General features: G+C 41.6%; 1 protein-coding gene and 1 long non-coding RNA gene across 4 annotated transcripts in view; one reads left to right on the forward strand and one right to left on the reverse strand.

Annotated features, from left to right (window-relative positions):
* Positions 1–12,123: 12,123 nt before the first annotated feature.
* Positions 12,124–15,739, reverse strand: LOC127665773 (uncharacterized). Its single transcript, XR_007973502.1, has 2 exons — positions 15,435–15,739; positions 12,124–12,248 (listed from the first exon to the last, which is right to left on the reverse strand). It is a non-coding gene; the product is annotated as an uncharacterized LOC127665773 (long non-coding RNA).
* Positions 15,740–15,921: 182 nt separating this feature from the next.
* Fgd4 (FYVE, RhoGEF and PH domain containing 4) overlaps positions 15,922–23,124 on the forward strand; it is a 185,739-nt gene continuing 178,536 nt past the window's right edge. For all 3 annotated transcript variants that reach the window (XM_052158297.1, XM_052158300.1, XM_052158301.1), the window contains exon 1: positions 15,922–16,181. In XM_052158297.1, the coding sequence (XP_052014257.1) occupies positions 16,025–16,181 (157 nt within the window). In that variant the 5' untranslated portion in view covers positions 15,922–16,024. The remainder of the gene's footprint in view (positions 16,182–23,124) is intronic.

The following is a 23,124-nucleotide window of genomic DNA, read 5'->3' on the forward strand; positions in this document are numbered from 1 at the left end:
TGTTGTGCTTCAGATGTGTTAGTATATCAATGGGTTTGGTGTAGTAGGATTGCTAGGCCCTGGTAGTGCCATATTGCCCTGACTCTTGATTATATTCTTAAAGACTGCCTTTAGCCATCTGGGTTTTGTGGTTATTATAGGTTTAGATGCTGAATTTTTTAGTTTATCTTTTTGGATGGGTATTATTTTTTGGATTTCCCCCCACCCCTTGGTTTCTGCTTTTTCTATGTCTTCTAGCCTGAGTGACCCGAGGTTCTTATGACTAGGAACTCTTCAGGTCCAGCAGGGTGTCTCACTCTTGGAGACTGGTTCTAATACCTTGATTTAAACAGGAATCTGAATGTCTAAATGCTAAAGGTCCTTTTCCCAATTGTTTTTTGATTGATCAATAAAGATGCCAGAGGCCAATGGTTGGGCAATGGGAGATTGGGTGGACCCTTAGAGATGAAAGAGTGAGGATGTAGTAGGGAGGAGATATAGGATTGCAAAGAGTTGGTGAAGAAAGATGGGATGCAGAAGCTACAGGAGAGAAAGCCAACCAGCCATGTGAGAATTTGGGTGAGTGACCACAGGCCACTTCCCCAATTGGGCCTGGGGTAGCAAAGGAAAGGTTTAGGAGTGCCCAGACTTTGAGGTAGCTAAGGCATTTTAAAAATAAGTTAATCTTTTATTCGGGGATCCAAAGAGCTGCCTGTTGGGTGGCTGGGAGCATAAGACACAGTAGCACACTGCTACATCTCCCCTAGGGTTGTATGGCCTGCCTGGCTTTTAGGGGTTTGTGTGCTAATCTTGCCTCTGGGGTGCCTAGTAACGGTACTTGATGCCAGAGTGGTTTCTGGGAAAGCAGGTAGGGTTGTAAGATGGGAAATGGAGTGTAGTGTGTGAGGTACAGTTTAAGGCTGTTGGGTTTGTTTTAGGGGATTTGGCAGGCAGGGAGTTGGGTGGGGAGTGGGTTTATCTGGTTGTCCATGATGCCAACAGGCCTCCGGGAATGCAGGCAGAGTTGTAGACCAGAATATGGAGAACAGGGAACAGGGTCCCGTTTACTACTGTTGTGTATTACTTAAGGGGACTTAGCAGGCAAGAGCTTGGAGGCTGGAGGTCTTACCTGGTTGTTCCCATTGCCAGCAGGCCTGCAGAAAGTGCAGGCTATGTCGTGGGCTAGAAAATGGAGTGTAGGGGACAGGGTGCAGTTTACTGTTGGGCATGCTTCAGGGGGATTTGGCAGGCTGGAGATTGCCAGGTAGGGGGTCTTCCTGGTTGTCCCTGGTGCAGACAGGCCTCCGAGAATACAGGCAGATTTGTGGGCCCCCTACTTTGAAATTCTTACCCCCAACAGAGTGATTATAATCAAGAAAACAAAGGGTGTCTGGCAAGATGACTGAGTAAAGCCACCTGCAACCAATCCTCTTGTGCTTTATAAAAACGAAGGACCAAGGATATGTGTGATAGAGCCAGGTCTGGCCAGGTGGGAGGAGGCAGCTCTGCAGGCCCATCCTAAGGCATCCTTTCTCCCTGAGGTATCAGTGGATAGAGTATAAAATAGAGTTTATTTAGGGTACGGGAAGGGGAGTTGAGAAGGGAGTAGAGAAAGAGAAACATACACACACACTGAGAGAAAAGGAGAGAGAGAGAGAGAGAGAGAGAGAGAGAGAGAGAGAGAGAGAGAGAGAGAGAGAGAGAGAGAGAGAGGAAGAAGAAGAAGGAGGAGGAGGAGGAGGAGGAGGAGGAGGAGGAGGAGAAGGAGGAGGAGGAGGAGAAAGAAGAAGAAAGGAAAGGCCAGGCCAGGCCAGCCAGGATCATGTGGAGGTGTGGAGTCGGGGAGAGGGGTAAAGGGCTCACAGAGAGAAGAGAATCAGTGTCAGAGAGAAGAAGAGAGCAAAACAGCCCCTTTTATAGTCAGCTAGGCCTACTTGGCTCAGCGGGGCAGAGCTTAGAAGAAATGCTAACACCTGTAAATTGGATTTGATTCCCAAGGTCTATAAAATGGAAGGAGAGAACTGGTTCCTGCTAGCTGTATGTGCCTCCATATTCTGTTCCATGCACACACACACACACACAGAGAGAGAGAGAGAGAGAGAGAGAGACATTGTAACACAAAAAGAAAAACAAATGACAGATGCTGGAAAGAGGGAATCCTTATTCACTTTTGATGAGAGTATAAATTGGTTCAGGCACTGTAGGAACCAGTGTTAAACTTTCTTAATAATCTAAAATTAAATAACTACCATATGACCCAGTTACAATACTCCTGAACATATCCAAAGGATTTTATATCCTACCTCAGAGATACTTACACAGTTGTTTCTGTCACTGCTCTATTCACAATAGCCAGGAAATGATACTGGTCTAAATCTCTATTAACTGATAATTAAAATCCTGTAGTTATACCAAACATAATTCTCCCTACACACATGTAGCAGAAGTGCAGCTTGTGGGTCCCGAACAGCTGGAATGGGGGCTATCCCAAAAGCTGTTGCCTGTCCATGGGATATGTTGCTTTGGCTGGGCTGCCTTGTCTGGCCTAAGTGGGAGAAGAAGCGCCTAGCCTTGCACAGACTAAGTGCCAGGGGATGAAGAGTCATGGCCAGCTGCCAAGGCGTGGAATTGTGACAGACTTTGGTGAAGGTACAGTCTTAGTGGCAGTTGAAACCCCAGGATTGACAGGGTCATGGAGACAAGTTGAGTCTTGGTACTATGAAGAAAGCCTATGAGAGGCTACTGGTGAAGGTCCAGCCCAGTTACATCAGGAGACCCCAGCATTTTGGAGATGCTATCCAACAACCAAGGACAGAAGTAGCTATTCTGTATAGGTAGCCTTAACCTAGGAGATAGGGTGTGTAGATTACAGAGGGCAAAGCTGCAAGAGCGACCAAGACTGTTTGGAGAAGTCCAGAAGACTGTGAGTGAGTCCCAGACATGGGACACTTGCTTATTTATAATGTTGGAGCTTGGCTTGCTTTTGTTCAGATCATAACTGTGTCTTGGTTCTTCCCTGTTGAAGTGAGAAAGTATTAAACTTAAATTGATTTTATAGGAACCCACAACAGAGAAACTTGAAGCTTTTAAATGGACTTCATATTTTGGAGATATTTTTGAATATTTTTCTCAAGATTTACATTTTATTTGACATTATTTTATTAATGATAACATAACAATTGCCGTTATAAAATAGTCTAATTATGTTATAAATGAACCTGATAAAATTTGAGATTAATGTGAAATATAAGCATAATTTTTCTAGATAAAAATACTTTCTAGAACAAATTCAGCATTAATATGACCTAAAAATTATCTATTGGTATTGAAAAAAGTCATATTTTTCTTTCTTCTCTGCAATTCCAATAACTTTTTTATTTTTCTAGAGTTTACTAATTTGAATGTTATCCCATAATCTATATCCTCTGTTGTTCTAGGGATTATAGCTTGATTATCAGACTCAACAGCTAATATTCACATATAAGTGAGTACATACAATGTTTGTATTTCTGAGTCTGGGTTACTTCACCTAGGATATTTTATAATTCCATTAATTTTCTGGGAATTTCATGATTTCATTTTTAACGCTATTGTATAAATGTGCCACAGTTTTAATCCATTTGTTTGTTGAGGGATATGTAGGCTGTTTATCATTTATGGCTATTTTGAAGAAAGAAGCAATGAACATGATGAAGCAGGTGTCTGTGTGCCAGGATGAATCTACCATGGGTTGTGTGCCCAAGAGTGGTCTAGCTGGGTCTTGAGGTAGATCTACCCAACAGCTTTTTAAGGAACTGCCACATTAATTTTCATGGCATCTGTACTAGTTTACAGTCTCACCAGAAATGGATGAGTGTTCCCTTTACTCTACACCCTTGCTAGCATGAGCTGTCACTTGTGTTATTGATCTTATCCATTCTGACAAGTATAAGATTGAATCTCAAAGGAGTTTTGATTTGCATTTCTTTGGTGGTTAAAGATAGTGAACACTTTTTGTTTCTCAGACATTTGAGTTTCTCCTCTTGAGAATTCTCTATTTAGATCTGCATCACATTTTTTAATTGGGTTGTTTTATTAATATCTAGTTGTTTTGTTTTTTCTACATTTAGAATATGAGGCTAATATTGACTGTATAGGTAGTAAAAAGAAATCATTTCCCATTCTGTAAGCTGCTGCTTTGTTTGAATAACAGTGTCCTTGTCATATAGACATTTTTCAGATTCCTGAGTTACCATGTATTAATTGTCTTGGTGCATGTACTAGTTGTGTTCTGTTCAAGCCATAAGTTAGTAATAACTAAACTACAAAAGTCTTTTTCCATGCCAAAGAATTCAAAGCTGTCGCCTCACTTCATAGTCTTTCAAGTTCAGTATAACTAGTTTCATGTTAAGGTCTTAGATCCATTTAAAGTTGAGTTTTGTGCAGAGTGAAAAGTATACCACTATTTGGATTATTCTACTTGTAGCATTCGGTTTGCCCAGCATCATGTATTGACAATGCTGTGTTCTTTCAAGTGTGTATTTCTGACTTCTTTATCAAAAATCGGTTATCCATGGGTGTGTGAATTTGTGTCTGGATCTTCAATTCTGTTCCATTGATGAATGTGTGTGGTTTTGTGCCAATACCATTCAGTTTTACTACTATAGCTTTATAAGACAACTTGAAATTAGTTTTCATTATTCACGAGCATTTTAGCTAACTGACCTTTTATGTTTCCATATAAAGTTGGAAACTGTCCTTTCATGATATAGAAAGAATTGTGTTGGAATTTTGATGAAGATTGCATTGAATTCGCAGATTGATTTTAGTAGGATGGCCGTTTTTACTATGTTAAGCCTACAGATCAATGAGAATATTTTTTCATATTCTGATATCCTCTTCAATTTTTTTTCTTCAAAGACCTGAAGTTTTTATAATACAAGTCTGTAACTTGCTTCTTTAGTGTTAACTCAAAACATTTTATATTATTTGAGGCTATTACAACAGGTGTTCCTTTGATTTCATTCCCAGTTCATTTGTTTGTAGGAGGGCTACTGAGTTTTGTGAATTGTGTATACAGCTACTTCACTCAAAATGCTTATTATTTATAGTTTTCAGGTGAAAATTTTAGGGTCACTTATATATACCATCATATCATCTCCTCTGGTAGTTTGAATAGGTACGGCTCCCACAGGCTCGTGTGTTTGAGTGCTTGGCATATAGAACTATTAGGACTAATTTAGCACTATTATATATTAGTAGCACTAATATAAACTATAATAGGACTGTTATATTAGAAGGTGTGGTTTTGGTGGAGTAGGTGTGGCCTGGTTAAGCATGTCACTGTGGGGCTAGGCTTTGATCCAGTTATACCCAGTGTAGCAAACAATCCCCTTCTGTTACCTGTAGAACAAGATGTAAAATTTTCAGCTTCTTCTCTAGCACAATGTCTGCCTACATGTCACCATGGTGATAATGTCTAAACCTCTGAAATTATAAGCAAGTCCCAATTAAGTGTTTTCCTTTATTAAGTGTTGCTGTGGTCATTGTTTCTCTTCACAGCAATAGAAACCCTAACTAAAACACTTTGACTTCTTTCTTTCCAACTTGTGCCCTCGTGATTGCTTTGTTGGAGTATGTGTAGCTTTGTTGGAGGGGGTGTGCTATTGTGGCGGGCAAGTATTAAGGTCTCATAAGTTCAAGCTATGCCCAGTTTGATACCAGTTTCCTTATTGCTCTAGATAAGACTTCAAGAACTAAACTGAAATATATATTCTGTATTGTTTGGGTGGGGTGTTCTATAAATAAATATGTTAGGTAGGTCTATTTGATTAATGAACATTATTTATGTTTTTCTATTTAGCTTTTTTATCCCTGGTTGACTGAAATTACTGTGTTGGTAGAGAGATCTGTGGTTTTAATTCTAACTGATTCTTTTATGAAAATGTGTGCTGCTGTGTTTGATGCATATGTGTTTAGGACTATCATATCTTGTTTGGCTTTTCCTTTAAGGAAGAGAAAATGTCCCTTATCTCCTCTGATCGGTTTTGGTTTGAGGTTGATTTTGTCAAATATTAGAACAGCTACACCTGTTTTGTTTCCTGGTCCCGTTTCCTTGGAATACTTTTTTCACTCCTTTATCCTAAGGTGGCAGTTGGATATTTTTGAAGGCAGTAAAATGAGGGATCTTATTATTTAATCCAATTGCTTATTCTCTCTCCTTATTAAGGACTTAAGAACACTAATATTAGAGTTATTATTGAACAATGTGCATTGGTCCATGCAATTCTTGTTATTTTGTGGTGTTCTGTTAGACTTCTTTTGATTCTGAAATTGTTTATCTGTTTCTTCACTTTCTTGGGCATGTAACCTTCTCTTCAGACCTCGGATATCTCTAGTTTCTTCTATAGAGATGTCTTAGGGGTCACATATTTCATAAATCTGCTTTGATTGTGGAACTCTTTCATTTCTCTTCAATTATGGCCGACAGTTTTTTTTTTTTTTTAGTATAATAGCATGGAATAGCATTTGTAGTCTTTCATAACTTAGAACAGAAGTGCAATCTTGTCTGTTGTCATGCTGATAGGCTTTCCTTTGTAAATAATCTGATCATTCTTTCTTGCTGCTTTCATTATTCTTTATTATATAGCTTCATTGTTTTGATGATTATTATATGACACAGGGAAGGTATGGGGCATGTGGTCTCAAGTGAATTGTAGGAGTGGATGGAGTTCCTAACTTGGGTCTAGTGGCCTTCCCTGGAAGGGACAGTCCTCATGTCTAGGAGATAAACATAGTTGTTTGTCAGAGAAGGGACTGGGTGTATGAAGCTGGGATGGGTAGAGTTGGTGAGTATATGTGAAATTGACTCTGTGAGGCTCTAGTTTTCCTGTCTATAGATAAGGGAAGGGCACTCTGGCAAGGGCAGATGGGTTTAGCAGTGTGGGTTGGGACTCCCTGATAGATGTATGTGAATAGAGGCATAGAAAGTCAAGTCAACATGTGTTTTGTTTAGGGCAAGTTATAGGGGCAGGTAGAATTGCTAGTATGGGCCTAGTGTTTCCTACCACTGCAGAGGGTAGATCCTCAGATTAATGGGATGAGTGTAGTTGGCTGCACCAGTCTAGTGTCTGATCAGAGAAGCTATGACTTGTGTGCACTGGGAATAGATGGAGTTGAGTTGGAGGAGAGTCCACCATTTAGTCTGTGATGAAGATGTCAAAGACAAATTTTGCATTTCCTAGCTATTGTGAACACACCAGAAATAAACATAGATAAATACCTCTATATAGGGCAAAGGGTTCTTTGTTTATATGCTCAGATATAGTTGGAAAACGTGGCAGATTTATTTTCTAGCTTTTTTTGAGGAACCTCCACATTGACTTCCACAGTGGCTGTACAAGTTTTCACTCCAATCAATACTAAGTAAGTGTTATACAAACTTTTCTATTGTTGTGATAAAACACCATGACCAAAAGCAACTTGGGGAGGAGAGGGTTTATTTCACCTTATGCTTCCAGATAACAATCCATCACTGAGAGAAGTCAGGGTAGGAACTCAAGGCATGAACATAGAGGCGGGAAATGAAGCAAAGGCTATGGAGGAGTACTGCTTACTGGCTTGTTCTTCATGAGTTGTTCATACTACTTTCTTAAAGGACCTTAAAGGATCACTAGGCCCAGGTAATTTTAAAATGTTTTGGCTAGCTCAAAGGTTGGGAAGTTCTAATTTTCCCTGTGGCTAGCACACATTTTCTTCCTTTAATCTGGGCTTAATGCCCTTTAATTCTATATTTTATTTTTGTTGCCCTGGCTCCTTGTAGGCAGCTCCCTGAGTCTTTGCTGCCCAAGACACTTCTGAGCAGCTTTTTCCTACCTGGGGTAACATTTCTTCTCATCTACAATTCCTCTGCTTTTCCTTCGGCAGCTCTAAATCTAATCCACCTCCCTCCAAATCACTGCAATTCTCCTCTCTCTCTCTCTTTCCTTTCCTCTAGTTCCTAGCCCACACAAATCTCAAGGTCCTACCCTATCTCCCTCTGCCCAGCTCTTTATTGATTAACCAAAAACCAACTGGGGTAGGGGCTGGAGAGATGGCTCAGTGGTTAAGAGCACTGACTGGTCTTCCAGAGTTCCTGAGTTCAAATCCCAGCAATCACATGGTGGCTCACAACCATCTGTAATGTGATCTGATGCCCTCTTTTGGTATGTCTGGCGAGAACTACAGTGTATGTACACATGATCAATCAATCAATCAATCAATCAATCTCTGGGCCTTGAGCAGATCCAGAGGGAGTGAGTGGGGCCAGAGGGAGAAGAAAAAGTCTTTTTCCTTAATAGTGCTTTCTGACACCAATTAGTTCAAATATATTCCCTATTTTCCTTGCATCAAACTCAGTATATCAAATCTTATGCTTAAGTCCTTGATTATTTTATAATTGGATTTTATATACAATGAGCTTCTTCTATCCAGTTTTACTGGCACCATTTGTTGAAGATGTTACCTTTCCTACAATGTATATTATTAGCCTCTTTGTCAAAACTTAGATTGCCACTAGCAGTGTGGACTTTCATGTGGGTCTTCATTTCTATTCCATTAATCAAAGTGTCTGTTTTCATTCTTCCACCATGCTGTTCTCATTGCTGAGGATTTGTAGTATAACCTGAAATCTGGAGTGGTGATACTTCCTGCTGTTCTTTTATTACTTAGGATCATTTTAAAATATGCTGGGTCTTTGCATTTACATATAAAATTTAAGATTGGCTTTTCAATTTCTGTGAATTTCACTGGAACTTTGATAAGATGTCTACCAGTAATAAATGGAAAATAAGATGTGATACATTTAAGTAATAGAATGGTATTCAGCTGTTTAGAATATAAAATTATGAAATCCTCAGGTAAGGGGATGGGACTGAAAACAAGCATTCTAAATTAGGGAACCCAAACTCAGATAGACAAATGCCATATGTTTTCTATCATTGGTGGATATTATCTTCAAATCTTCATATATATGCTTTCTGCTTGGAAAACCCACAGAGGTAAGGTAACTGAGGTGGGGTGGATTCCAAGGGAGAGGAGATAGAACACAGAGTATAAAGGGAACAGGAAAGGTTAATTGGAGTGGGGAATGGGAGGGAAGACCTATGAGGGAATATGGGGAAGGATAAACTAACGACATTTCAAAAAACATATAGAAACTACTACTCTAGAAGGTGCCTAAAATATATGCCTACAACACATAAAAAAAGAGTCTAAAAAAGTTACCCTATAGCTAGCCAACAATGTGTGCTGAGTCCTACATGACGTGGTTCCCACTCCTGGAGCAGATGTAGCAGAATGCGGGCCTCCACAAGTGTTGACAGTTGCTAGGCATAAGACTTGTTTCCATAATAATGTACACAATTTACTTTATGTTAGTACTTTGGGTAATAGTCTTCCTGCCGAGGTTAATGACTCCATAATAGAGACAGCACAAGTCCAGGAAGCAAGGATGTGTCTATATCCTTACCAAAATGGTGAACACTGTGACCTTCATGACAGCCCTTAAGGCTGTGGGAAAAAACTCTGAAAACATGAATTCAAAAATATATAATTTCTCAACTATGCAAAATATAAGAATGCAATATGATTTATATGAGGGGCTTCATGCACCTAAAAAGAACAGAGACAGCTGTCCAAAAGATATTAAGAAAGGAGATAAAGAGATTTGAAGAGTAGTGATTGCAGGGCAAGATCTCACCCAGCTAAGTTTATTGTTTGTGCTTACAAAAGGCAGGCAGATTCCTGAGTTCAAGGCCAGCCTGGAACAGTGCTAGTTTAGGCCCAGGCAGGGTGAGAATGAATCTTAGAGCCAGATCCCACCCAGCTAGATTATTGTCTGTACTTACAAAGGCAGGCAGATCTCTGAATTTATTAAAATGTTTTATATATACTTGATGTCTTTTTAATAATCAAGGCACTAAGATTATAAAATGCTGATTCATGGGATAATCAAAAGGGAACCTGGGGTGGATGATTGAATGAATATGCAAATAAAAGACTGGGCTTTTGTCTATAAGAGCTGAGCTGTCTGGAGATCTCTGGAGACCTAGCAGAAGCAGAACACAAGGCTGTCAGCTTGTTTCCTATGATTGACTTCAAGTCATTCTTTTTGTTGCTTCCAAACACCCCTTCCTTATAACCCTTTGTAAGCTAAGGCTGGATGTTGGCAAATGTATCTACTAGACACCACAAGATAAGAAATAAAAGTTCTAGTGCCAGGAATTGGTTACACCTTTTAGAGTCACTGAAAAGTAAAGTCCCATAGATCCCAAAATATTATCAGCTATTGTCAGTGTTCTTGGTTACTCTCTAGACCTTGATGGTAAGACCTAATTGATTATGATAGAAAATAGAGAAATCAAGCTTGTACTATAATCTTCATAGACACTAACTAGCTCTCATAGTGCTGGAAGGTGGTATGCATGCCACTAGAGGAGAAAAAGAAATACTTAGCTATTCAGTCTGAAAACTGTAACAAATGACCTATTAAGAAATGCCTATTGGTTCAGTAGTAGGACAACTTTTGTTATCTAAACTCCAAATTTGGTACCATTATTGGGGTGAAGGATCTATGCCTTTACTGGGTCATAGGTCTTGGGAGAAACTCTATTACTTTGCTAAATGGATGTAGTTTTAAACTGACTCCTAAAGACTTACAGTTTTGCTTGTAGCTTAGTACCTCTCTCAGCACTCATTGGGGAAGCTTCCTTTTGCAGTAGAGGGTAATTAACACAGAGATCCACAACTGGTCAGGCTGCAATGAGTAAGAGACTGTGGAGCTCTTAGTTCTAAATGAAATACCTATATCAAACCTTATCCTCCCAATACTCAGGAATGATTGTGGAAGACATAGGAGCTAGAGGTAGAGAATGACTACAAGAGAACTATTTCTGGACACAACTGGGAATATGAATTTACATATGAATTCACAGCAGTTGAGACAGGATGCATACGACCTGTGCAAGGTCAAGGCAGACAAAATTCCAGCATGGAGAAGGGACATGGATACAAAGTCCCACTTCCACTGAAAGATATATTAGCAACTGATAGTTACTAAGGAAAAGTAGAACCAGCTTTCTTCTTTAAGGGTACAGCCCCTAGAAAACTGACAATTCCTGTATAACAAAGGAAACTATCTGAGTAGTAAAAGCACAACCATACAATCCCCCCTTCCCCCCCAAAAAAGTAGGCAAATGAAAGACTAGATAATTCTCAAAACAAGAAAGACTGAGACTGGAAAGATGGCTAAGTGGTTGCTCTTCCAAAGGATCTGGTTCAATGCCATCACCCACAATGCAGCTCATAACCCTTTGTTACTTCAGTCCCAGGGGGTTTAATGCCTGGTCTCTGTGGGCACTAGGCATGCACATGGTACACAGACATGCATGTAAACAGAACACCCATATGCAAATATAAACCAATACAATGACAAAACAGGAGATACAAATTTGAAAAAGTACCCTACATTCATAGCTTTGTTGCTTAGTTTTTGTAAACTTGATCCAAACTAGGGTCATCTGGAAATGTGGAACCTTAGCTGAAAAACTGTCTCCATCAGATTGGCCTGTGGACATGTCTGTGGGGAATTCTGTTGGTAATATGAAATACTTTTTTCTACCTTGTCAATGTATAGTACTTTGTACTTACTCACTTTATAACTCTTACTGGATGAAAAGATGACATTCCAGTCTCTTAAGTCATAAGTCCAAAACAAAACTAAACTTGTTTTTACGATGTTTATTTTATGTGTGTGGGTATTCTTGACAGTATGTATGTCAGTGCATCACACATATATCTATAGAGGCCGGGAGGAGTGGTGGACGCCTTGGAACTGGAGTTATAGATGGCTATGAACTGCCATATGGGGGCCAGGAATTGAACCTGTGTCCTCTGGAAGAGCAGGCAATGCTCTTTAACTGCTGAGCCACTTCATCAGGCCTTTCATTTCCATATTCCTTATGAACTACCTGCTTTAAGGGTTTTGTTACACTGACAGATGGAGTATGATTACATATTTTTAAGATTTATTTTATTTTATTTGTCTGATTGGTTTTTGACTGAATGTGTGTATACATGCATACCATGCCTTGGTTACTTTTCTTTTGCTGTGAAGAGACACCATGATCAAAGAAAGAAAGAATTTATTCAAATTTATCTAGTGTGCTTGCAGTTTTGTAGGGTGAGTTCACAGCCTTCATGGTGGGGAGCATGGCAGCAGGCAGGCAGGCAGCATGGCCCTGGAGCAGGAGCTGAGAGCACAGGAGAGAGAGAGGGAGAGATCATGCTAACTGGGAATGCATGGGCTTCTGAAACCTCAGTCTTTTCTCAGTGACACACCTCTCCCACAAGTACAGATCTCCCAATCCTTCCGCCAACAACAGTTCCACCAACTGTGGACCAGTTGAGTAAAATATTTTACTCAAATATTTGAGCCTATGGGGACCATTCTTATTCAAGCCACCACATACCACATGTGTACCTGTGCAGATCAGAAAAAGACATCAGATCCACTGGAGTTAGAGATGGTTGTGAGCCTCCATGTAGGTACATGGGACCTAAACCTGGGTCCTTTACACCTTTACAAAAGCAGTAAGTTCTAACTACTCAGCCAACCGCCCAGCCTTTCTGCCACCCCACACCCCAAACACATTTTAAGACAGGATCTGTCTATGTAGTTATAGTCATCATGTTACCCACTATATAGACCAGGCTGGCCTCAAATTCAGAGATCTGCCTGCCTCTCTATAGCTCGGTGCTGGTATTAAAGGTGTGCGCCACATACCTGGTTTCCTACGTACAATTTTTGTACATTAGAAAATAGAAAACTTAGGAACATGATCGATCCAAAGCCCTTAAAAAACACTCCAAGTCTGACATTTTATGTTAATTCCTAAGGAAATGGTGATTCTCCTTCATTATGGTCTGCAGTGTTAGAATGCTCTGGCAATCTAACTGGCAGCTAGCTCAGGGCTTCCTGTGTTCTAAGCCACCTCACGTCCTTCTCTTTGTCTCTTCCTTTCCTTTTTGTGAACTAAGTATCTGTATCCCAGACTGGCATCAAATCCTAATCCTTCTGCTTCAGCCCAGTAAGTGTGGAACTGCAGGCAGGAGCTCTGACAGCTGAGTAAACCAGGTTTCTCTCACTGAACCCCACCCTCAGCTCTACCAGTACAGTTTAAATGTTGTCTGTCTGCCCAAGGAAAACTATTAAGTGTTTGGTTAGTATTCAGAATCGCCTTGGGGTCACAGAATAAGGTCTCAACACCTGTCTTTTGTGCTTGTCACTCTCTTTGATATCTAATACATTTCTCATTTAATAGATATTGATGAGTTAGTGGGAAATTTCCTATTACCTATATTAATAAAATGTTATGTTAAAACTATATATCTGAGATAATATCCAATGTTTTGCTCTACCTTAGATAAATACAACTTGAAATGAAATAAAATAAAATCTATTGATTCCATTCATTTAATGTGGTAAAATAGAGTCACCAAAACAAGGTCCCTTAGAAATGATTTCTCTTAGCTGGGCATGGTGAGGTACTTCTTTAATCCCAGTGCTACAGAGACTCAGACAGGATGATTTTTGCAAATTTCAGGCCAATTCACATAATGAATTCAAAGCCAGACTGGCCCATATAGAAGATCTGGTCATAAAATGTTTTATAGTAAAAATAACCTCAGCAACACATTACTATGCATTGTGGTGTAAGGATCTTACGTCAGTTAAGTTCCTGGTAAAAGCTATCAAGCATTTCATATGAAAACACATATATTGATGTGAACATATCAAATGTAAATATCTTGGACCAAGAAACAGAATCATGTATAATTAGAAAATCTTCAAATAAGGCAGCTTGAAATCACTGTTCCAAATGTATACATCAAAATTCCTTTTGCCCCAGAGAAGTGTATTTACTACAGAAAGAGAACTATCTGCTAAAAAAAAATGTTTTGTTTGATAATTTGTTCCTAAACAGAAGCTTGCCAGGCCTCTTCTCACTATACTACTAATGAAGTACCATAAAACATAACTAGGCCTTTCTACTAAACACAGTGACATTTGACAGAAATTTGCATTTGAATTATATTTAATTTATACATACGGAAGCAAATGCTCTTTCTACATTATTTTATTTTGTTGTGCTAGAAATGGTACCCAGGGTCTGAATATACTAGGCGAAAATTCTTCCACTGAGCAATATTTCCAGTCATCAAAAAAAAATCCTTTTCTGGAGACAGAATCTTAGCTATTAGGTAGGGCAGTGATCCCTGACACAGGCACACACAGGTGCGCACACACACACATTCCAGGTCTAACTATGCTGCCCAGGTTGACCTCTGCCTTCTAGATTCCAGTAATCTTCCTGTTCCAGCTTTCCAAACAGTAGGAACTATAGGCTCCCACCATTGCAAACCAGAGATATACATTCTTGTGTGTGTGTGTGTGTGTGTGGCAAATTTAAAAGAACTCCAAAGTGCATTAGTGCGTTAGCACTTAACTCCTGACAGCAGGGTAAGGAATGAGCTGTCACAGCCCATTTTCAGTATGAAGTGTGCTAAAGTTCCTGAGCTGTGGATAAGTATCCCCAGGCTCCTCTCTCTCCTTCCTGAAGGCTGGAGGCAACGTATCTCACAAAAGCACATGTAGTCTGTTTCTGCAATTGAGTCTAGACCAAAGAAGGGGTCCCTGTGAAGTCACAAATTATTTTTTAAATAAGATGCTATTTCCTAAATCAATAAGATAGGGAATTTAGAGAGCAAGTTTTTGCCCATGAGAGGACAAATGTTTGTTGTATTTAGGGGACTTTAAAAGCTATTGTCTTGAGCCAGATCACCATGTTAGCTGCTTCTGCCGATTCTCTGTGGTCATGTTCCTTTTCTGCTGTGGAATTGTACATTGAAAACTGCTTCATATTCATAAATCTCTTGACTTTATTACTACAATTAACAGTGGTCATGATAAACTGGGTCTTGTCCTGTTCTGGAAACCAGTGTATGTTTGCTCCACTTACAGTTGATTCTGTGGATGAGATCTGAAGGGAATCTGTCTGCACAGACTGGCCGATTAGGACTTGAGCACTGTAGAGAGTGCCATCCCAGAGGCTAATTACCTCACCTTGGGCTAGCTTTAGTTCAGAGGAACAGCCACTTCTTGCCCACCTCTACTTTAAAACTAACATCCTGTGACTAACAGATTAAAAACCTTTGGAATCTATTGACTGTCTTAGATGACTTCTAGCAACGAAATCTAGAAAGCTAAGAATGTCATGAGATAGTATCTCAAGCCTATACAAAGGCCTCCATCTTGTTGGTAACCACCTCTCTGATATAGCTACCAATAGACTTTAAACTTGCCTTGATTTACGACTTTCTTTGTTCTGTGAAACTATAAGACTGCTTCCGCGTTGGAATATGGAATTTGAGGTTACCTAAATCTGTGTTCCAGGGCGATGGTCGCTCAAAAGGGCTATAGAAGAAACTCTTATTCCTTTTAAGGTGAGAGCTGCGCTTCCTTACTCCCTGAACAGTGCTCCCGGCAAGGAGATTCGCTTCTTCCAAGAGCCGGGGGTGCATCTGGAATTGCAGCTCTGGGGCTAGCTCTTCTCAGTCATTTTCAAAGCTGAGTTCCCTTATCTGAAGTTTGCAGCACGGTAGCCTGAGAGACTTTGGTATTTGAAGTGTGGTGGCTAACAGCTGAGCTGTTCTTCAGGCATCCCAGGGCGTGGTCGGTGAGGCGTTTCTGAGGTTCAGGTGAGCCGGGCAGGTGCACTCTGCCTCCCCTTGGGCCAATGGGCTGCGCCGGTCCCCCTAAGCCTCTCGAGCGTCCGGGCGGGACCGCGCTGCGATCGGACGATTGGCTGGGCAGCGGAGGCGGCCTGAGGCAGCCAGCGCCCGGGGGTCTGACGGAGCCGGAGCGCAGCGTCCCGGGCAGCGAGGCCTGCGCCGGGCAGCGGGTGCGGGGAACCGCTCAGCCTGGACGCGCGCTGGCCAAGGCTTCCGGGAGTGACCGCAGGCCACCATGAACACTGAGGGCGACCATAACTTCAGGCGGGTGGCCATCCGGCGGAAGTCAGGCTCCTACCTGCCGCCCGGGATCCCCCGGCCCTGGAGCAGGCCCTCACCGCACTTGCGGCGCCTTGACCGTGTCACGGTTCCGGGCCAGGCCGCAGGTCTGGGTGAGTGAGCCGACCGAGGGTGTGCCCCTTGTTGGGGGGCTGGCGGGGGGCGTGGCGCGTGCTGGGGGGACTGGCTGGGGGCGTGCCCCTTGTTGGGGGGCTGGCGGGGGGCGTGGCGCGTGCTGGGGGGGCTGGCTGGGGGGTGCCCCTTGTTGGGGGGCTGGCGGGGGTCGTGCCGCGTGCTGGGGGGCTGGCGGGGGTCGTGCCGCGTGCTGGGGGGCTGGCGGGGGGCGTGGCGTGTGCTGGAGGGGCTGGCGGGGGGAGTGGCGCGTGCTGGGGGGCTGGCGGGGGGCGTGGCGTGTGCTGGAGGGGCTGGCGGGGGGAGTGGCGCGTGCTGGGGGGAGAGGTCTGGCGGGGGAGAAGGCGTGGCGCGTGCTGGGGGGCTGGCGGGGGGCGTGCTGCGTGCTGGGGGCGTGACGGGGTGTTGGGAGTGGAGTGGGTGTGGGTGTGTGCGGTCAAGTCTTGGGGAGCTGGGGGAGTGGGCTGGTGTGGGTGATGGCGCCTTCTGTTGTGAAAGGAATCCTGTGGTTATTCCCAGGATACTCTTTCTAGTTTGTTCTTTCTCCTAAAGCTTCAAGAATATGACCAGCTTGTTCTTCAAAAACTAAAAGTGTGTCCCTACAAAAAGTTTTATTAGGAATTGTGCAGCCTGTTTTCAGTACACTGCTGTTTAAGCTTCGCTACATTCCTGCGCTCAGTTGACCTTAGTCCCCTGGAGCTTCCTTCTCAGAAGTAGGTTAGCCTACATTCCTGAGGGCAAAAGTCTGACACTCGGATATTGCTTATGTTTTTGAATATTTTGAATCTTAAAAAGAGATCTTCTCACCCTTTACTTTCAGTTTGTAATGACTGAGCAAGCAGCTTTGAGTATTTAAATATGATCAAGGTTGAGAATGGTAAACGTGCTGTCTAGTCCTTGTCCCTGAGCTGTAGAAGTACAAGGCAGAAAATCGTGATGGGTGATGTGTTAAGTGTGTGCTCACATTAGATAAGTCAGGATGTGAGATGATGCATGAACTGGATCACTGTAATCATTTCCTGTAGAAGTAAGACACTGAGAAAGTATTCCGGAAATCTCTTCCAGTTCTAGCTGTGCTTCACCCAACTGAATGAAAATGTTATTAAGTGAAACTGTGTTGCTTTGTCGTTGCCTTTTGTCACCAGCTATTTTCAGCACAGACATTGGGCCCAGGCCTTAGTTATGTCACTTGATTTATTTTCAAATACTTTGAGGAGATGATCAAAATATGAAACATGCTCATTCAGGAGTCACAGTATAGTCTATAAATTATTTCTGTAAAGCAGCAATGCTTGTAAGAGAAAGAGTTCTGTTTGCTCTTTATTTATTTGTGTTCCTCCCATCCCCAACCCCCACTAGGAGTAGAATTCAGGGCACCTGGGTAAACGGCTACTACTCAGTTCGCCCAGCTGTCCTGTGTTTTTCATCCTTTGCCATGGTCTTCTCCTTCTAATTTTTAAATTTGGTCTTCTCCTTCTAACTTTTATTTTTATTATTTTTTTAGGGTTTTCTTTTTGTTTTTGTTTTTTGTTTGTTTGTTTGTTTTTTGAGACAGGGTTTCTCTGTGTAGCCCTGGCTTTCCTGGAACTCACTTTTTAGACCAGGCTGGTCTCAAACTCAGAAATCTGCCTGCCTCTGCCTCCCAAGTGCTGGAATTAAAGGCATGCACCACTACTACCCCAGCTATTTTTAAAAAAATATATATTTATTTGAGTACACTATAGCTGTCCTCAGATGTACCAAAAGAGGGCATGGGATCCTATTACAGATGGCTGTGAGCCACCACATGGTTGCTGGGAATTGAACTCAGGACCTCTAGGAGAGCAATCAGTGCTCTTAACCACTGAACCATCCCTCCAGTCCTCCTTCTAATTTTTAAATTCAAAGAGAATCTCTAGCGATTTCAAAAATAGAGTACCTATGAACAGTAGAGAAGGCTCAGCAGGTATCAGATGCTTGCTGTCAGACCTGAGTTCATCCCTGGTACCCACATGATGGAAGGGGAGAATTTGTTCCGGTGGGTTGTGCACACAAGAGTGCTCCCCCATACAATGAGGAAATACAGTTTTAAGAGACAGCTTACACCTGAGCCTTCTAGTTTTGTTAAATTGTATCAGTATCGTCCCTTCCTGTGAGTCAGCCTATTCTGGTGTTATTGTCAACCTTAGGAAATAATTACTTGTATCTGAATGGGTGTGGCTGTTCCCTTCACATAAATCTGTAGCCACCAAGTAGACAAAAAGAACTCACTGATTAGCTAGATCCTGTGGCTGTGAAACACTTTGTTTACAGTACTCTTACTGTGTGTCAAAAATAATAAAAACAAAGTCTACAAACTGCATCTTTGCATTTGACTGAGTGTTAAGTATTGGTGTGAGTGGAAAAGTGTTTAAGACAGAAGTTTGGGAGTCTTGTAGCACTTGTTAATCCAGTTTTTACCACTAGCTATGAAATTCCCCTGGACGGTGGAAGTGGACAGTGGATTGGGATGGTTAAAGTAAGGTTATATACATCAGTGCTCTGGAACCATTTATTCATTTCTATGTCTTCACAAGTCTGCCATAATAAGTACTTTAGTATCTCTTGAATGAAAAAAAAAATGACTATTCTCCTACATGCTATAGTAGCTGTTATCTATAGACTGCCTTTTTTAATTAAGAAATTTGTTGTGATACACATAAATACAGATTACATAAATTTATTTCACAAAAAGCATAGTAGTAAGAGAATATAATGCCTGTTTCCAGGTGAAGAAATTGATGCACAGAGATTCATTAGGTTGATTGGAGAAATTAGCTGGTGAGTTGGAGCCAGGATTCAAACCTGAAGGTGTCTAGCTTGAGGATGTGTTTACCACTTGTATTAGTCAGGGTTCTCTAGAGTCATAGTCTCTGTATAGTTAGGGAATTTGTTGATGACTTAGTAAGTAGTCCAACTCCCCAACAATGGTCAGCAGCAGCTGTGAATGGAAGTCCAAGGATGTAGCAGTTGCTCAGTCCCATGAGGCAAGCAGGCAAGGAAGAGTGAGTCTTCTTTCTTCCAATGTCCTTATGTCGGTCTCCAGCAAAGCGTGTGGCCCAGATTAAAGGCGTGTGCCACCTCTCCTTTAATCCCAGATGACCTTGAAGTCAGAGATCTCCTTGTCTTAATCTTCTGGAATTCATAGCCACTGTGCTTCAAGATAGCCAAGCTTGGTCACTTGTACCTCCAACCTTAGCATATGGAGACTGAGCAAGCAGGTTATCATACTTTCAAAGCCCACAAGGTGAATTATTAGCTGCAGGTCACTGTGATCTGAAGATTGATTTCTTCATGGTGAAAATTAGTCTTTGCAGAACAGCCTCTTTCCAGATTCTAATCCACAGCAGGAAGCTCAGGTGAAATATTCTCTTCAGGTCTCAAGTGCTGTCTGATGACATTCTTAGCTTTTGGGTTGGTAGGAGCTGTTTGTACATACCTGAAGGATTCCCCGCCTGATAGTCGCAGACACTGCTGTGTTACACACAGAGGTGGACAGTGGACATTTATTAAGGAGTTAAAGACAGCCCAAGATGATTTATACAATCTAAGGAATACACACCATGTCAGATTAAAATGGTTTTGTTAACAGGTGAGATTTTTTATCCTATTTATATTATAATTATTGAGTACTTATACTTTTACCATCTTATTTTGGGCTTTCTCCATCCTTTTTCTGGGCCTTTATTTTTCCTCTTCCAGAATGGAATATATGAAGGGCTTGTGTTTGAGGACATATTTCCTACTGAGTGCTGTTTCTGCTAATTCTCACCAGCTTATTTCTTTCACTGCCCCATTATCTCATGAAGTACCTGCAATGATAACAACATTCTGTTGAAATCTGAAGTTTTCAGGGGGAAAAAAAAGTTTTTTGTATGGAGTTCAGCCCATGGTCAAGAGTCTACAAAGTTGATTGAATGATGAGAGTTGTAGTGTTTAGGGTCTTGCGTCTAAAAAGGATTTCCCATTGACAGGCATTGCAAGCACTTGTATGAAGTGGGTAAAAGAAGCATTGTATTCTGGAGAGTTTTTAATAATATATTCTACATTTCTCAGCTGTTTCTCCATCTTGTTTTCTTCCTAGAAATGCTCTCTACTGGATCTAGGACTCATAGTGGAGCCTGTAATTGCAGAGGTAGAAGTATGGAGGCCCAGTTGAAGAAAGTTTACAGAGAGCAATGGTTCTGTTGGCAACTGGAATAGAAGCCATGTGTGTGTCCTTTTGGCAAAGAATCTGTTTTCTGCCCTTGTCATAAGAATTTACTCAAGGCTGAATTAAAAAGTAAGGGGCAGGTTTTTTGACAGAGAAAATCTTAAGACAGTGTAAATAATGTTAAGCCTATAAAAGCTTATGCAGTTCTTCTCTACAGAGAAAAACAAATTGGACTAAAAGAAATGCAAAATGTACAGTTTGGGAAAAAAAAGAATGTTAAGGAGATTAATGCCTGTGGTGGTTTGACTATGCTTGTCCCAGGGAGTGGCATCATTAGAAGGTGTGGTCTTTTTGGAGTAGTCGAGGGCTTATTGGAGGAAGTGTGCCATTCTGGGTAAGGGCTTTGAGACCCTCCTCCTAGCTGCCTGAGGAGTCAGTCAGTTTTCTCCTAGCTGCCTTATGAACAAGATGTAGCCCTCAGCTCCTCCAGTGCCATGCCTTTCTGGATACTGCCATGTTCCCACCTTGATGATAATGGGCTGAACCTCTGAACCTGTAAGCTGGTCCCTATTAAATGATGTCCTTTATAAGAGTTGCCTTGGCCATTGTGTCCCTTCACTGCAATGAAACCCTAACTAAGAAAATGCCGCTAAGTGTCTTCTTCCTCTGTACTAGAACATCGGGAAGGGTGCCTTCAGCCTGAGATCCCCTCTTGCTAAGTTTACAACCTGTGAAAGGAGGAAGCCTAAGCGGCAGCTCATTTCTAGAAAGCAATTGCTTTAAAATATAAAAACTGCTGCTGGTGGAGTCAAAAAGTGTGGGGGTCCATCCCAAGTTTGCAGCCAAATTTGGCAGGATTGTTTATGTGTAACTGGCTTTGAGGACATGAAAGATGCAAGAGAAAAAGCCTTATGGATTTTTCCTCCACAACTTTAGAGAGCTGCTGAAGCCAGACAATACATGGCTGTGTAGTTCCTGTAAAGCAGATTAGGCCAGTGCACAAAATTGTGAAAGATAAACGTTTTGGTGGTGCCCCAAAATATTAGACATATCAGAGCCATAAGACTTCTGCCAGGGAGAACTATAGATGTGCAGTGGAACCAGCCCAGGAAAGAATGTGTGTTGTAGTGAACAAGGCTGAAGGGGTGAGGCCTCTGGGCTGTGACACTGGGTGTGGAGTTATAAGACCTGATGTTTGCCCAGCTCAGCTCTGGTCTTTCTGAAGTCCAATCTGTCCTCAATATGTCCTCTTTCCTCTACATTGGAATAAAAGTGTGCATTCTGTATCATTAGAGGTCTGTAATATATAATTTGTTTTTTGTTTTACTGGGGGCAGTCTAGGAGTCTTGAAATGATGTAGTCTAGGGGTCTTGATCAGGTTCATTTTCTCTTCCAGTTAACAAGTTAAAAGGCAGGACATGTCTATAACATAAAAGGTAGCAGCAGAGAAACATCAAGCACTGCAGACCGAATCAGAGTTGGAGTGTGTTTTCTGAGTGTGAGAAGACACCTGCCTGCAGCAGTCACACAGAGAGAAAAGACCCTTCTCAAGGCAGAGTGGGGCTTGGAAAACGACAGTCCAGTCACGTTTCCAGATGTAGGGGTTTCAAAGACTCTGAAGAGTTCCCTCCCCTATGTCAAGGTTGCTCTGTTTAGAGACAGACTGGATGGTTGATTTGTCTGCAACTATGTGTGCTATGACTTGAACTGGCCCTGAGCCAGTCCACCAACAGGCCTGCTTGTGGGGAAAGAAAAGCTTCCAGGCTCTTGTTTCAAGCCAGGAGGTCATCTTGTAAATTTTCCACCCTGTCTGCCTACCTACCAAGGAGTCTGTCTGACTCCTGGTCTCTCAGCTTTGGGTCTCAAAAGAGACTTTGAACATTTGAACAGTGTTAAGACTGTTAAAATTGTGGGACTTTTGAAGCTGGATTAAATAAGATAGCCATGAATCTATGGGAACCAGAGAATGAATGTGGTGGTTTGAAGGAGAAACATCTTTGTAGGCTTTGGTATTTGAACACTTGACATCCAATTGGTGGGACTGTTTGGGAGTTTATTGACCCTTTAGGAGGAGTAGCCATGTTGTAAAGAGTATAATACTAGAGTCAGGCTTTGACAATTTACAGACTTGACTAACTTTCTGCTGCCTGGGCATGGATGCATATGTATCAACTCTCTTCCTGTTTTGGTTGTATGCAATGATGGACTTTTCTGGAGTAGTAAGTCAAAATAAACTCTTCAGCAAGTTGTTCTTGGTATTTTATCACTGCACGAAAAGTACAACGGTCAAAGACTATAAAATGATCCTTAATGTGTCATCTGGGCTCTGTACTTTGGGCAAACCTTTTGCTTATTCCTGGCTGATTCCCAATTGGAACCTTTGCACCTGTCATAGATCTTTTCTGCATTTCTGTTGTCCTTAGTCCTACTGTACCCTTTAATCTGTGCTGCTGATAATAAATATCAAATGTGTGTGTAGTGAGCTCAACTGGCCTTTCACTTCTGACCTGGCATTTACTCTCCTCTTTGTAACCCTCCTCCTACTCTGGCCAACTTGGGGCATCTTTTCTCCAGTTTATGTTTTTGACACCTTTCTTGAATATTAGGCTACTGTAGTTACATGGCTCAATTTTGTTCCATTGATCTATGTGTCAGTTTTATGCCAGTTTACTCCCTTAGTAAAGTTAATTCTTGGAGTTTTGTTTTTGTTTTGATGCTATTAATGGGATTCTTTTCCTTAATTTCTCTCTCTG

This window comes from Apodemus sylvaticus, chromosome 15, assembly GCF_947179515.1.
Source record: "Apodemus sylvaticus chromosome 15, mApoSyl1.1, whole genome shotgun sequence".
Taxonomy (NCBI): domain Eukaryota; kingdom Metazoa; phylum Chordata; class Mammalia; order Rodentia; family Muridae; genus Apodemus; species Apodemus sylvaticus.